Genomic DNA, 16,888 nt, shown 5'->3' with positions numbered 1-16,888 from the left:
AGTATCGGTATCGGAAAGTATCGGCCGATACCGGCAAAGTATCGGATCTTGCCGATACCGATACCCGATACCAATACAAGTCAATGGGACTCAAGTATTGGAAGGTATCCCTGATGGTTCCCAGGGTCTGAAGGAGAGGAAACTCTCCTTCAGGCCCTGGGATCCATATGAATGTGTAAAATAAAGAATTAAAATAAAAAATATTGATATACTCACCTCTCCGACGCAGCCTGGACCTTACCGCTGTGAACCGGCAGCCTTCTTTGCTTAAAATGAGCGCGTTCAGTACCTTCCATGACGTCACGGCTTCTGATTGGTCGCGTGCCGCTCATGTGACCGCCACGTGACCAATCAGAAGTCGTGACGTCATCCCTCAGGTCCTAAATTCCTAGAAGGGAATTTAGGACCTGAGGGATGATGTCGCGGCTTGTGATTGGTCGCGTGGCGGTCACATGAGCGGCACGCGACCAATCAGAAGCCGTGACGTCATGGAAGGTGCTGAACGCGCTCATTTTAAGCAAAGCAGGCTGCCGGTTACTACCAGGGCGCGTCAGAGGGTGAGTATATCCCTATTTTTAATTTTAATTCTTTATTTTTTACATGGATATGGATCCCAGGGCCTGAAGGAGAGTTTCCTCTCCTTCAGACCCTGGGAACCATACACTTGGAACTTCCGATTCCGATTCCCGATACCACAAAAGTATCGGATCTCGGTATCGGAATTCCGATACCGCAAGTATCGGCCGATACCCGATACTTGCGGTATCGGAATGCTCAACACTATTCACAAGCAATTACATTTGCAGAAATCACTCCACTTGACTATTTCTCTAGACTGCCAGTCAATAACTGGATTATGCACATTTAGAAAGGGAAGGCCTAACACAATAGGAGTATGGAGACCTTCTAAAACATAACAACAAAGGAGCTCCCCATGAAAAGCCCTTGTGAGAAGGTTCACATTATGTGTAAAACTTCCCAGACAGTGAGATGCAGAGTCATTAGCAAGTATGGGATGGACCTCACCAACGTCCTACAGGAGATACCATGGTCCCATGTGAACCAAGCATCCACCATGTTAGCTCCCACACAATAATCTGAGATTATGGATACATCCAGGTTGTTATACTCCACACAACCTGCAGAAAACAAACCCTCACATGGCCACATTTAAGGAAAAATAAAAATGTTATGGCTCTGAGAAATATGGGAGCGAAAAACAAAAATGCAAAAGCAAAAATACCTCCAGGGGTTAAGGGATTAATCTTCAACATGTGAATGAGGTCCACCAGTTGTTGCCTTCAAGGATAACCCTACTTAAATTTTTTTCCTGGCTTTGCACTGTGTGCAAAGCCATTATGATCATAGATGTGCTACAACTACACTTTCTTATTTTTTATGAAGCACTCCATTTGGTGCCTTCAAGGGTATATGGATGACCATCCTGATAATTTGTTTTCTGACTTTTCAGTGTGTGCAGAGCCTTTATGAGTGTAGAGCATTAGGTGTCGAGTTCCCGCTGCTGCACAGGGGGAATCTCGAACCATCACCACTGTGGTCTCCCATTCTCCTCCAGCCACAGTGAAGCCTGCTCAGCAGAGACATCGGTCCCAACGTCAGGCTCAAGCTGATACTGTGTGGCTTATTACTGCTGTCCTTCCAGGCTCAGCCATCATAACCAGTACTGATCAGCGGGGAGCGTGTGCTCTTTGGACTAAGTCCTGCTTTTCTTCTTCTGAGCATGCCCAAGGAATGACCTCCCATTGGAGGTCGGGGGTCACATGCTCAGGTCCTGTAGCAGCTCCTATTGGACCACTAGGAAGGTCCCGGAGAGCTTCTGCTCTAAAAGGTTTGCATGGCCGCACAGCCATGCGCTAGTATAAACCTGTTATCGTGTGTGTGGATGTATGCCTGTTCTGGTGAATGCTCCTTAATCATACCCATTCCTAGTGATGTTGAATGTTCATGAATGATGGAGCTACCTAGCACCTGACAGTGCTATCCTGCACAGAAGCACGACTTTACTGCATCAAATCAGCAGCGACCGCCAGTGCGGCACCCTGCGCAACCAGTGCACTTTCCTTACCCTAGTTAGGGTGGATAGTGGCATCCGCCAGTGCTGCTCTGTAAGCACTCTGTGCGATAAATGTTAGTTTTCTTCTGTCCTGACAACCGGTTAGTGTAGGGCGGGAATTCCGGCTTGGACTCTGCATCTGACACAGGGCGTCCTCACGCGTGGGATTAAAAGCAACCAAGGGTCAGAGCGAGTCCAATCACCAGTTTAGTGGAGGTGATTCATAAGGATCCCACCAGTGTCTTTCAGCTGTACCCTGTTACTGCTAACAGGGTGCAGCATTTATTTGGCGGCTCTGTGAAGCAACAGAGTTAGCTTCCATTCACACTGGGTGAGGTCTAACCCACGTGTGAGCAAGCGTCCCTCTGCCATTACTCAGCAGCAGGTTCCATTTCTGCACGGTGGACCACGGGCTGCGAACGCATCTTATACCATCCTTATAATTATTCGGTGCATTCTGCCAGCCCTAACATTATACTAGCGCCAGGGTCTGGCTAGTAATGGAGGACAAACAGCAACTACAGCGGTACATCCAGCAGCTGGAGGGCAGTTTGGTGGCTCTCATGCGCACAACCTCGGTTGTGGATGTTACCGCAGTAGATGTTCAGGCTGCTAGCGTGGCTGCAGCTAGTTTGTCCACTGCCACCCCTATTCCGACCTTATCCCACCTCCTGCTGACAGATAGGTACTCTGGTGATAGCAAGTCATGCAGGGGATTCGTGAACCAGTTTGCAATACACCTTGAGCTCCTGGCTGCACGTTTCCCCTAAAACCGGGCTAAAGTGTGATTTATTATATCTCTCTTGTCGGACAGGGTGTTGGAGTGGGCTATGCCGCTGTGGGAGCGTGACGATCATGTGGTCCAGAGTGCTCCACAGTTCCTGAGCATTCTGAAACAGGTCTTTTTGGGACCTCAAGTCACTCATGATATGACGCCCCAACTGCTGGCACTGACACAGGGCTCATCCTTGATCAGCCATTTTTCCGTCCACTTCCGGACTTTAGCATCTGAGCTGGAGTGGCCAGATAAAGCCCTCATCCCTGTATTTTTGAGGGGGTTGGCTGACCATGTGAAGGACGCTTTGGCCACTAGGGAGATTCCCGCCACACTGGAGGAGCTAATAGCTGTATCAACTCGCATCGACCTTTGTTTTAACAAACAAAGGTTGGAGCGAGCCAAGTGTAGGCATAGGTTTCAGCTGGCTCCCACCTTCGCCATACCTCTGGAATCTCCGGTCCAGGCGTCCGAGATGCATGAGGCCATGGGGGTGTCACGAGCGGGATCTAAGTCCCGGACTGCTCATGCACTCAAGGTCTGTCATGTCTGCCAGCAGTCAGGACATCCTGCCTCCAGATGTCCCAAGCGGTCGGGAAAACATCAGCGTCTAGTGTTTGTAGGAAGGGGTACACTAGACAAGAAGACGTTTTTCTCTAAACTATCCTTCAAGGGGACAATTTCCATTGCCCCATTCACTCTTACGGTAGAGCTTTGAGTGGATTCCGAGTTGAAGGCAATTTTATGTCATCTGCCATCGCCCAACGCCTTCACCTGGTGATGCTTGCCAAACCTGTGACCGTATGAGTGGTAAATGGGTCAACACTGCTCTCACAGATAGCACACCAGACCATCCCATTTACTTCATCCATGTCTCCATCCCATCAGGAGATGATCTCTCTGCTAGTCATTCCCGAGGGAATTGATGAGGTCCTCTTAGGGATACCATGGCTATGCTACCACTCTCCTCATATAAAATGGCCCTCTGGAAGAATTCTGCAATGGAGTGAATCTTGTGAGGGTAGATGTCTGAGGGAATGCGTTCAGGTTGCTACTGCTGAGGTACCCGCAGATCTTTCCTCTCTCCCCAAGCACTATTGGCCCTATGCAGATGTGTTCTCCAAGAGGGCTGTGGAGACCCTTCTGCCCCACCGTCCCTATGACTGTCCTATTGACCTCTTGCCTGGTGCAGAGCCTGCCCATGCTCAAGTCTATTCCCTATCTCTCCCGGAGACAAAGGTGATGACCCAATACATCCAGAAGAATCTGGCAAGAGGATTCATTAGGAAGTCAGTGTCACCTGCAGGGGCAGGGTTCTTCTTCGTGCAGAAGAAGAACGCAGAGCTACATCCATGAACAGATTACAGGGGTCTTAATGCCATCACCGTTAAGAACAAATACCCTCTGCCTCTGATATTTGATCTATTCAATAGATTGCGGGGAGAGAGGGTATTTACTAAGCTTGATCTACAGGGTGCTTACAGCCTGATTCGCATCCGTGAGGGGGACGAATGGAAGACGGCATTTAACACCAGGGACGGTCACTATGAATACCTGGTGATGCCCTTCGTGCTCTGTAATGCTCCTGCCATTTTCCAAGACTTTGTGAATGATATCTTCCGGGATATGCTTATCACCTTGGTTGTAGTCTATCTGGATGATATTCTCATCTACTCTCCAGATGCAGACTCCTACCAGAGAGATGTTTGCAAAGTCTTCGACCTCCTATGGGCAAACTTCTTCTATGCCAAGTTGGAGAAGTGCGTGTTTGAGCAGGAGTCCTTGCCTTTCCTGGGCTATATCATCTCAGCCCGGGGATTGGCCATGGATCCTGCCAAGCTACGGGCTGTGATGGGCTGGCAAGAGCCCCATTCTCTTAAAGCTGTGCAGTGCTTTATTGGGTTCATTAATTACTATCGCCAGTTCATTCCACACTTCTCAACTTTGGTAGCTCCCTTGGTTGCGCTCACCAAGTAGGAAGCAAATCCCAAATTGTGGTCGGAGGAGGTCTCCAAGGCCTTTCTCTCTGTTATGTCACACTTCGCTAGCGCTCCCATTCTACATCACCCCGATGTTGATAAATCATTTATCATGGAGGTGGATGCCTCTTCCGTCGGTGCTGGAGCAGTCTTCTTCCAGAAGGATGCTCAAGGTCGGACGCATCTTTGCTTCTTCTTCTCCAAGACCTTCACACCTGCGGAGTGTAATTATTCCATCGGGGACAGGGAGTTGCTAGCCATGAAGTTGGCCTTCTCGGAGTGGAGACACCTCCTTGAGGGGGCTCGTTTTCCCTTCCAAGTTTACACCGACCACAAAAATTTGGTGTATCTACAGACTGCCCAGCGGCTAAATTCTCACTAGGCTAGATGGTCCCTGTTCTTCTCCCAGTTCCATTTCACCCTCCATTTTCTCTCCGGGGAGAAGAACATTCATGCCGACGCTCTCTCCCGCTCCGTAGTGTCATCAGAGGAGGAGGAGCCTCGGCTTATTGTCGCTTCAGCGAGCCTGAGAACTGTGACTACGGTTTTGCTAGAGTCTGTGCCTCCAGGCAAGACTTTTATGCCATCTAATTTGTGACCGGAGGTTCTCTCTTGGGCTCACTCGTCCAGGGTGGGTGGACATTTTGGGACCAAGAGAACATCTGAGCTTCTGATGAGGATGTACTGGTGGCCGCATATAGCCCGTGATGTCGGAGACTATATTTGGGCATGTGTCTCCTGTGCCAAGAATTAGTCTTCTTGACAACGGCCTGCTGGGTTAATTTACCGCCATCTGCCGGTGGCGGACAGGCCCTGGGAGATGGTCGGGATGAACTTCTTGGTGGGCTTACCCAAGTCCCGTAGCTGCACCATTATTTGGGTAGTCACCGACCATTTTTCCAAAATGGTACACTTGGTGCCGCTTCCTCGGCTACCTTCTGCACGGGCCTTGGTGGCATTGTTTATTAAGCACGTTTTCCGCCTACACGGTATGCCTGACAAAATTGTCAGTGACTGGGATCCTCAGTTTGCGTCTTGATTCTGGAGAAAGCTTTGTCGCTTACTCAGCATCGAGCTGAATCTCTCTTCAGCATACCATCCCGAGACAAATGGGTCGGTAGAGAGGGCCAACCAGACCCTGGTCACATACCTGCTACATTTTGTTTCAGCCAGGCAGGATGACTGGGCATCCTTGCTCCCGTGGGCGGAGTTTGTGCTGAACAACACCATAGCCGACTCCACTGGGCAGACAACATTCCTCATTAATTACGGCCAGCATCTGCGGGTTCCTGTACCCATGCTATTGTCTTCCGCAGACTGCAGGGTGGCAGACTGGGTTGTGGAGGCACGTGGCATTTTGGACCGCACACAGGATGCCATCTGCACCTCCAAGAAGAGAATGAGGTCCTCCGCACATCGGCGCCTGCTCCGACCTCTGCTCCTGGTGACTTGGTGTGGCTCTCTGCCTGTAATATCAGGCTCCGAATTGAATCCACTAAGTTTGCACCTCGCTGCTTGGGTCCCTTCAAGGTCCTGGAACAGGTTAACCCTATGGTCTACCGTCTGGCCCTTCCTCCACGCCTAGGCATCACAGACACCTTTCACGTGTCCCTCCTAATGACCATTCACATGTCCCGGTTTTCCGAGTCATCTGCCGGGACATCGGTTTCATCCACGGACGATTAGGAGGTGAACTCCATCATGGGGTGTAAGGTGGTATGTGGCAAAAGATTCTATTTGGTGGATTAGAAGAGTCATGGCCCTGAGGACAGGTCCTGGGAGCCTGCTGGGTACATTCGGGCTCCACAGCTCATTGCGGCCTTCGAGCATAGTGAGGTCCAAGGACGGGGGGGGCTGCAAATGGGGAATCTCGAACCATCTCCACTGTGGTCTCCCATTCTCCCCAAGCCACAGTGGAGCCTGCTCAACAGAGACGTCATTCCCAGTGTCTGGCTCAAGCTGATACTGTGCAACTGGTTACTGCTGTTCTTCCAGGCTCAGCCATCGTAACCAGTACTGATCAGCAGCGAGCAGGCGCTCTTGGGACTAAGTTATGCTTTTCTTCATCTGAGCATGCCCAAGGGATGACCTCCCATTGGAGGTCAGGGGTCACATGATCAGGTCCTGTAGCAGCTCCTATTGGACCACTAGGAAGGTCCCGAAGAGTTTCTGCTATAAAAGGTTCACATGGCCGCACAGCCATGCGCTAGTATAAACCTGTTATCGTGTGTGTGTGTGGATTTATGCCTGTTTTAGTGAATGCTCCTTAACCATACCCATTCCTAGTGATGTTGAATGTTCACAAATAATGGAGCTACCTAGCACCTGACAGTGCTATTTTGCACAGAAGCAAGACTTTACTGGGTCAAATCAGCAGCGACCGCCAGTGCAGCACTGTGCACAATCTGTGCACTTTCCTGACCCTAGTTGGACTGGATAGTGGCGTACACCAGTGCGGCGCTGTACGCACTCTGTGCAATAAATATTAGTTTTGTTCTGTCCTGACAACCGGTTAGTGTAGGGTGGGAATTCCTGCTTGGACTCTGCATCTGACTCAGGGCATCCTCAGGCGTGGGCTCAAAAGCCACCGAGGGTCAGAGCGAGTCCAAGCACCAGTTTAGTGGGGGTGATTCATAGGGATCCCACCAGTGTCTTTCAGCTGCACCCTGTGACTGCTAACAGGGGCAGCATTTATTTGGTGACTCTGTGAAGCAACAGAGTTCACTTCCATTCAGACTGGGTGAGGTCTAACCCATGTGTGAGCATGTGTCCCTCTGCCATTACTCAGCAGCAGGTTCCATCTCTGCACGGTGGAACCCGGGCTGCAAACGCACCTTATACCATCCTTATAATTATTTTGTGCATTCCGCCAGCCCTAACATAGAGTACCCCAACTATACATTACATTCTTAATATTTGAATGAGGCACTACAGTTTATGCCTTCAAGGGTGTATGGATGACCCTGTTTATAATTTTTGTCAGATTTTGCACTGCATGCAGAGTTTCTATGAGTGTAGGAATACCACAACTACACTTTTTCCCAATATTTGTATGAGACATTACTGTTGGTGCCTTCAAGGGTGTATGGATCACCCTGCTTGTAATTTTTGGCAGGCTTTGCACTGTGTACAGGACTTTTATGAGGGTAGGAGTAGCACAACTGCACATTGTTCACAATATTTGAATGAGGCACTACAGCTGGTGCCTTCAAGGGTGTATGTATGACCCTGCTGTACTTTTTGGCAGGTTTTGCACTTAGTGCATAGCCTTTATGAGTCTTATACTACATGTCAATTTGAACAGAATGTGTATGAGGCCCTCCTTTGTGTTTAAAACAGGGTGTATCTGAGTTCCTCTTCTATCAAAGTTTGGGCACTTCTTGCTTCCTTTATAAATTACACTGAAAGTTTCAATGTTTTAATAAATATTTCAGTATTTTATTTACTTAAATTATTTTTTAAGTTTTTTAAAATTTGCCTCATATACAAGTTATTATACATGAAAGATGTTTCTTAAAAATTTTTTCCTGATAACTCTAATTTCTCATTGATTATAAAAATGTTTTATTGTCAGTCTTGAAAGTGGAGCGACACCTCCTTGCAGGGTCTGCCAGAAAAATGCTCAGGTTTCCTATTGACTCCCATTATACTCGTTACTCAGAAAGAGCGTCCGAGCATTAGGAATTACTCGGCTGGAGTAGAGAGCAACCGATTTTAGTGCTCACTCATCTCTATACACCATTCAACTAAACAGCCAAGGTCATAGAAACTAATACATCGAATTCAGTTATTACACCATGGATAGTAAATGTTACAGTATTTTCTGTGCTAGTGCAATAAACCAAGTACCTTGCTGAGGCTCTCACTTTAGTGTGTACTAGCTGACGAGCCCGGCGTTGCCTGGGCATAGTAAATATCTGTGGTTAGTTATAGCACCTCCCTTCTCTTATTTTCCCATCATGCCTCTCATTTTCCCCATCACATCTTTCATTTTCCCCCTCACATCTCTCATTTTCTCCCTCACACCTCTCATTTTCCCCCTCACTCCTCTTATTTTCCCCCTCACTCCTCTCATTCCCCCCTAACACTTGTCATTTCGACCTCACATCTGTCATTTTCCGATCACTCCACTATTTTCCCTCACTCCTCTCATTTTGCACTCACACCTTTTCATTTTCACCTCACACCTCTCATTTTCACCTCAGTATATACATGTTTGTCATCTCCCTTATATATAGTATACACCTGTATGTCATCTCCTGTATATAGTATATACCTGTATGTCATCTCCCCTGTATATAGTATATACCTGCTGTGTGTCATCTCCCCTGTATATAGTATATACCTGTATGTCATCTCCTCCTATATATAGTATATACCTGTATGTAATCTCCTCCTGTATATAGTATATACTGTTATGAACTGGTGGCCTAGGAGCAGCATGGACGAGCTCTGGAGTAGGTGGCCTCTATACTGATTGCAGACCCTGAACTTAGCACATCAACTAGAAGTAGCCGTGGGATGTTCCTGTCACTCCCTATACACCTCGTCACGGCCGGAGGACTAATTACACCTAAAGGAAGAAACAGGAATACTATCTTGCCTCAGAGAAAATTCCCAAAGGAAAGGCAGCCCCCCACAAATATTGACTGTGAGAGGAGAGGGAAATTACAAACGCAGACTGAAAACAGAATTTAGCAAAGGAGGCCACGCTACCTAGAAAGAAAAGACAGGAAAGAGTACTGTGCGGTCAGTATAAAAAATACTACAAAATCCACCACAGAGAATACAAAAATCTCCACACCTAACTAAAGGCATGGAGGGTAACTCTGTGACTCCAGAACTTCCAACTTGGCTGAGTAAATCTTAACACAGACAAAGCTGGACAAGAAAAAACATAGCAATTCACAGAACTATTAAGTCCACCGCATGTGGACTGCAAAAACAGAGCCAGGACTTATCTTTGATGATTTGGACAATCCAGAAGGAGAAACCAAGCAGAGATGTGGATCCCTAGAAAACAATGGACAACTGGCACTCAATAAAGGAAGGAGCCAGACTAAATAGCCCCGTCCAAAGTGGAAGCAGCTGATGACTGTTGTGAAGGACAAACAGCAGCACTACCACTTATAACCACCGGAGGGAGCCTAAGAGCAGAACCCACAACAGAATTCACAACAATATACCTGTGTGTCATCTCACCTATATATAGTATATATCTGTGTGTCATCTCCTGTATATAGTATATACCTGTATGTCATCTCCTCCTATATATAGCATATACCTGTATGTCATCTCCTCCTGTATATACTATATACCTGTAGGTAATCTGCTCCTGTATATAGTATATACCTGTGTGTCATCTCCTCCTGTATATAGTATATACCTGTATGTCATCTCCTCCTGTATGTAGTATGTACCTGTATGTCATCTCCTCCTCTATATAGTATATACATGTGTGTCATCTCTCCTGTATATAGTATATATCTGTGTGTCATCTCCTCCTGTATATAGTATATACCTGTGTGTCATCTCCCCTGTAAATAGTATATACCTGTGTGTCATCTCCACCTGTATATAGTATATATCTGTATGTCATCTCCTCCTGTATTAGACCTCGTTCACACGTTATTTGGTCAGTATTTTTACCTCAGTATTTGTAAGCTAAATTGACAGCCTGATAAATCCCCAGCCAACAGTAAGCCCACCCCCTGGCAGTATATATTAGCTCACACATACACATAATAGACAGGTCATGTGACTGACAGCTGGCGGATTCCTATATGGTACATTTGTTGCTCTTGTAGTTTGTCTGCTTATTAATCAGATTTTTATTTTTGAAGGATAATACCAGACTTGTGTGTGTTTTAGGGCGAGTTTCGTGTGTCAAGTTGTGTGTGTTGAGTTGCGTGTGGCGACATGCATGTAGCGACTTTTGTGAGATGAGTTTTGTGTGGCGACATGCGTGTAGCAACTTTTTGTGTGTCGAGTTGCATGTGACAGGTTAGTGTAGCAAGTTGTGTGCAGCAAGTTTTGCGCATGGCGAGTTTTGCGCGTGGCGAGTTTTATGTGTGGTGCCTTTTGAGTATGTGCAAGTTTTGTGTGAGGCAACTCTTGCATGTGTTGCAACTTTTGTGCATGTGGCAATTTTTCCGCGTGTGCAAGTTTTGCGTGTGGCGAGTTTTCCATGAGGTGAGTTTTGCACGTGTGGCGAGTTTTGCATGTGGAGAGTTTTGCGCGTGGCGAGTTTTGAGCGGCGACTTTTGTGTTTCGACTTTTATGTGGCGAGGTTGGTGTATGTGTGGTGAAATGTGCGCTGAGGGTGGTATATGTGTTCGAGCACGTGGTAGTGTGTGGCGCATTTTGTGTGTGTGTTCATATCCCCGTGGTGGTGTGGTGATTATCCCATGTCGGGGCCCCACCTTAGCAACTGTACAGTATATACTCTTTGGCGCCATCGCTCTCATTCTTTAAGTCCCCCTTGTTCACATCTGGCAGCTGTTAATTTGCCTCCAACACTTTTCCATTCATTTTTTCCCCATTATGTAGATAGGGTCAAAATTGTTTGGTGAATTGGAAAGCGCGGGGTTAAAATTTCACCTCACAACATAGCTTTGACGCTCTCGGGGTCCAGACGTGTGACTATGCAAAATTTTGTGCCTGTAGCTGCGACGCCTCCAACACTTTTCCTTTCACTTTTTCCCCATTATGTAGATAGGGGCAAAATTGTTTGGTGAATTGGAAAGCGCAGGGTTAAAATTTCACCTCACAACATAGCATATGACGCTCTTGGGGTCCAGACGTGTGACTGTGCAAAATTTTGTGGCTGTAGCTGCGACGGTTCAGATACCAATCCCGGACATACACACATACACACATACACACATACACACATTCAGCTTTATATATTAGATCTACTGTTAGGAGTCGAGTTCCCACTGCTGCACAGGGGGAATCTCAAACCATGTCTGCTGTGGTTTCCCATTCTGCATCAGTCGCAGTGGAGCCTACTCAGCGGAGACATCGGTCCTAGCGTCTCGCTCAGTCTGATATTGCATAAAGGGTTACTGCTGCCTTTCCAGGCTCTGCTATTGTACCCTTTACTGGTTTGCGGCAAGCAGACTAAGTCCTGCTTTGCACAGACTGAGCATGCCCATGGGAGGACCTCTCATTGGAGGTCGGGGGTCACACGATCTGGCCCTGTAGCAGCTCCCATTGGTCCTCCAGGAAGGTCCTGTAGAGCTGCAACTATAAAACATCCGTAGGTCCACACGGCCATGCGCTAGTTTCAATTTATGTATGAGCTCAGCACCAGTGTGGTCGTGTTTTGTATGCAGTCAGGGACCTGGCTGAAATAAGCCCCTAGAATGCTGGCACCTCCGGCGAGGAGTTTCTTGTGTGTGCATTCAGGGACCCGGCTGAAATAAGCCCCTAGAATGCTGGCACCTCCGGCGAGGAGTTTCATGTGAGTGGATTCAGGGCTGGCATATAGCCATTAGAATTCCAGCTCCACCGGAGAGGAGCTGCGTGTTTGCATTTGACTGCATGACCACTATCTGCTCTACTAAGTAGCTGTGTTCCTCTGTGAGCTAAACAGGGCACAAGGTTCTCTTTGCTAACAGACTCTGTGAAATAACAGAGTTTGTTTATACTACTATTTTGTACCGCCATATCTAGCAGCAAGTTCTTTCCTGCACGGTGGATCCCAGGTTGCGAACGCACCTACCATTTCTAATAAATATATATTCGGTGCGTTCCGCCAACCCTAACATCTACTCCCATGGATTTTAGCTATTCTTGCTATTGAGCAATTACTGTATTTGTGCGAAAGTACATTACTTTCTTGTCTTATTATGATTACTCTTGATGGGCCAACACACAGGTTTACTAGCAGCTATTAGTATATATAGCTTTATTCCAACTGGTGGGTGCTAGGTTTTATATTTTTTGCTTTTTTAAATATAAAAATAAACTGTTTTGCATTTTATATTAACCCCTTTCTGACCTCGGACGGGATAGTACGTCCGAGGTCAGAAGCCCCGCTTTGATGCGGGCTCCAGCAGTGAGCCCACATCAAAGCCGGGACATGTCAGCTGTTTTGAACAGCTGACATGTGCCCGCAATAGCGGCGGGTGAAATCGCAATTCGCCCGCCGCTATTAACTAGTTAAATGCCGCTGTCGAACGCAGACAGCGGCATTTAACCGGCGCTTCCGGCCGGGCGGCCGGAAATGAGCGCATCGTCGACCCCTGTCACATGATCGGGGTCAGCGATGTTTCTGCATTGTAACCATAGAGGTCCTTGAGACCTCTATGGTTACTGATCGCCGGTAGCTGTGAGCGCCACCCTGTGGTCGGCGCTCACAGCACACCTGCATTTCTGCTGCACAGCAGCGATCTTATGATCACTGCTATGTAGCAGAGCCGATCGCATTGTGCCAGCTTCTAGCCTCCCATGGAGGCTAATCAAGCATGGCAAAAGTAAAAAAAGTGAAAAAAATAAAAAATATAAAAGTTTAAATCACCCCCCTTTCGCCCCAATCAAAATAAATCAATAAAAAAAATCAAACCTACACATATTTGGTATCGCCGCGTTCAGAATCGCCCGATCTATCAATAAAAAAACATTAACCTGATCGCTAAACAGTGTAGCGAGAAAAAAATTTGAAACGCCAGAATTACGTTTTTTTGGTCGCCGCGACATTGCATTAAAATACAATAACGGGCGATCAAAAGAACGTATCTGCACTGAAATGGTATCATTAAAAACACCAGCTCGACACGCAAAAAATAAGCCCTCAACTGACCACAGAGCATGAAAAATAGAGACGCTACGGGTATCGGAAAATGGCGCAATTTTTTTTTTGTTTAGCAAAGTTTGGAATTTTTTTTCACCACTTAGATAAAAAATAACCTAGTGATGTTAGGTGTCTATGAACTCGTACTGACCTGGAGAATCATAATGGCAGGTCATTTTTAGCATTTAGTCAACCTAGCAAAGAAGCCAAACAAAAAACAAGTGTGGGACTGCACTTTTTTTGCAATTTCACCGCACTTGGAACTTTTTTCCCGTTTTCTACTACATGACATGGTAAAACCAATGATGTCGTTCAAAAGTACAACTCGTCCAGCATAAAATAAACCCTGACATGGCCAAATTGACGGAAAAATAAAAAAGTTATGGCTCTGGGAAGGAGGGGAGCAAAAAACGAACACGGAAAAATGGAAAATCTCAAGGTCATGTAGGGGTTAAAATGCTAAAAATTATCAACATTTTAAAAAAATTATGAGTTGATAAATTGTGTTTGATTTCTTAAATTTTACTTCACAAAGTGACACTTTACAATCAGTAAGCTCTGTCACTAGCCATTAGCACATGAGTAATTGGGAAACTTTGGAATAAAAGATCGTATATTTTATTTTTCAACTCTTGTAGCAAGGTTCATGCGCTTACAGTTACTTATCTGAAAAATCTGCCATGTAAGGGGAGCAGAAAGCAGGCTGGATTCATTCCTGTGATGTGTAGTGGCCTGGGTCCAAAGCGCCAGGCAACTGTAGCCAATAGATAGGCCTGTCATACTTGGTACCAGGAGCAGAAATGACAGAAATAAAAAGACTATTCATTAACAGGAGTGATAAGAAAAAAGCAGCTCTCATAACAGCTAAATTTACAGTTTTGAAGAAAAGATTTGCTCAAACATCTGACTTGTTTTTGAGACATGACACGATTTTACCTGTTTGTGTCCATGACCTAAGACCAGACATCATAATTAGTGATGAGCGAGTGTACTCGTTGCTCGGGTTTTCCGGAGCACACTTGGGTGACCTCCGAGTTTTTGTTATTGCTCGGAGATATAGTTTTCATCGCCTCAGTTGCATGATTTAAGGCTTCCAGATACGCTGAATACACGTGAGGAATGCCTGTTTGCTAGGGAATTCCCACATGTAGGGTTGAGCGAAACGGGTCGGCCATTTTCAGAAGTCGCCGACATTTGGCAAAGTCGGGTTTCATGAAACCCGACCCGACCCCTGTGTGGGGTCGGCCATGAGGTCGGCGATCTTCTGAATCTGGTATCGGAATTCCGATTCCGAGTTCCGATATGTTTGCGATATCGGGAATCGGTATCGGAATCCATATTTAAGTGTAAAATAAAGAATCAAAATAAAAAATATTGGAATATACTCACCCTCGGATGCACCCTGCTTCTTTTTGGCAGCCTTCCTTCCTAAGAAAGAGCGCGTGAAGGACCTTCGATGACGTCGCGGCTTGTGATTGGTCGCATGACCGCCCATGTGACTGCTCGCGCGACCAATCACAAGCCGCGACGTCACCGCAGGTCATTCACGTGCTCATTCTTAGGAAGGAAGGCTGCCGGTTAGTACCAGGGCGCGTCCGAGGGTGAGTATATCAATATTTTTTATTTTGATTCTTTATTTTACACTTAAATATGGATCCCAGGGCCTGAAGGAGAGTTTCCTCTCCTTCAGACCCTGGGAACCATAGTATCCCATTGCACTGCATTGGGTTTCGTGTTTCGGCCGACCCCAACCCCGACTTTTTTATAGGATCGGCCGATTTCACTCGACCCGACTTTTGAGAAAGTCGGGTTTCGTGAAACCCGACCCGATCCTATAAAAATAAAAGTCGCTCAACCCTACCCACATGTATTCAGCATATCTGGATTTAGTTTTCATCACCGCAGCTGAATGATTTACAGCTACTAGCCAGCCTGAGTACATGTAGGGGTTGCCTGGTTGCTAGGGAATCCCCACATGTTGCCTGGTTGCTAGGGAATCCCCACATGTAATCAAGCTGGCTAGTAGCTGTAAATCATTCAGCTGCGGTGATGAAAACTAAATCTCCGAGCAGTTACAAATACTCGGAGACTACCCGAGCGTGCTCGGGAAAACAGAGCAACGAGTACACTTGCTCATCACTAGTAAGTATATTTAATCTTTTTTTCCAATGTAAAGTCCTGGCTCATCTCCATGTGATGACAGGGATAAGCGCATTTAAGAGTTTCTCATATATTTAATCCATATTAAATGGCAAAAAAATAAGATTAGCTAAAAAAAATGAGAATTTTGCTCTGAATCTTTAATTTCTAAAGGTTTTCACATAGAAAATGTGACACAGCAAGTCCAAACTTTGCTTGATTCATTAGTGCACTGTTCGTCATTTATTATGCTCATACATTATAATAGTCCACTTCACAATCACATAAAGCAGTTTATAAAGTTTTTGATTACTGCTTGAATAAGAAAACAAGATTAGCATAATCATTTCCGAATATTCATGTTGATAATTATTGCACAAGCCGTATTGTTACATTTCTATTATTATATTTTATGATTCTACAATAAACTGGAAATGATTCAATATATAATTTAATTGTGAAGTCCTAAAACATTATCTCTTATTTTGAGCGATCTTGGATAAATCTCGAACATCACATCCATCTCCGACAAGAGGTACATAAATCAACATCTGGAAATCACTTTATTTAAGAATTTTATTTTCATCTTTGCGTCTCTTGGCGTTTCCTTTCTGTCTATCTTGTTGTTAAATGACTTTTGTCAAGTGTCATCCATTTGTAGCAGCATAGACTCAGAAACAGATTACAGGAAGTTGTGATGGTCTTTGTCTTTCTGCTCCTGCTTTCCTGCCTATCAAACATACAGGAATAACAGAGAGGTGGAAAAGACACTGGACAAAGGCATGGGTGATGCATGCCTTAAGGGTGAAAAAGGAAGTTCCTGTAACTATTGTGCTGGCAGAATGCAGGTAAGTTACAGAGCATGAGAATCTGGTACAAGAATATATTACATTTGTATGCATACCAAGAGCAGTTTTAACTTATGGGAGATGAGACCAACATGAACATGCTTTTCTACAGTTTAAATATTCAAGTCTCTGTCCACTCTACAATATCATTCCATTTTGATTGATCTTAATGGATCAAAAATTATTTTATTTTCTGTCCATAGAAGACAAAAATTGACCATTTTGCTTAGCAACATAAAAAGCTCGTATTAAAGAGATCTATGTCAGCAAACTTTT

The 16,888-nt window shown here is 45.7% G+C and overlaps 1 protein-coding gene across 1 annotated transcript in view; it reads left to right on the top strand.

Moving 5' to 3' along the window:
* FSHR (follicle stimulating hormone receptor) overlaps window positions 1-16,888 on the top strand; it is a 489,167-nt gene that overhangs the window by 405,142 nt on the left and 67,137 nt on the right. Inside the window, exon 10 of the mRNA XM_077282458.1 lies at window positions 16,510-16,612. Coding sequence (XP_077138573.1) covers window positions 16,510-16,612 — 103 coding nt within the window. The remainder of the gene's footprint in view (window positions 1-16,509; window positions 16,613-16,888) is intronic.

The sequence above is a fragment of the Ranitomeya variabilis genome, chromosome 2 (genome assembly GCF_051348905.1).
Source record: "Ranitomeya variabilis isolate aRanVar5 chromosome 2, aRanVar5.hap1, whole genome shotgun sequence".
Classification (NCBI taxonomy): domain Eukaryota; kingdom Metazoa; phylum Chordata; class Amphibia; order Anura; family Dendrobatidae; genus Ranitomeya; species Ranitomeya variabilis.
Note: the sequence above shows the minus strand (reverse complement) of the source record. Positions and strands in the feature narration are given on the sequence as shown.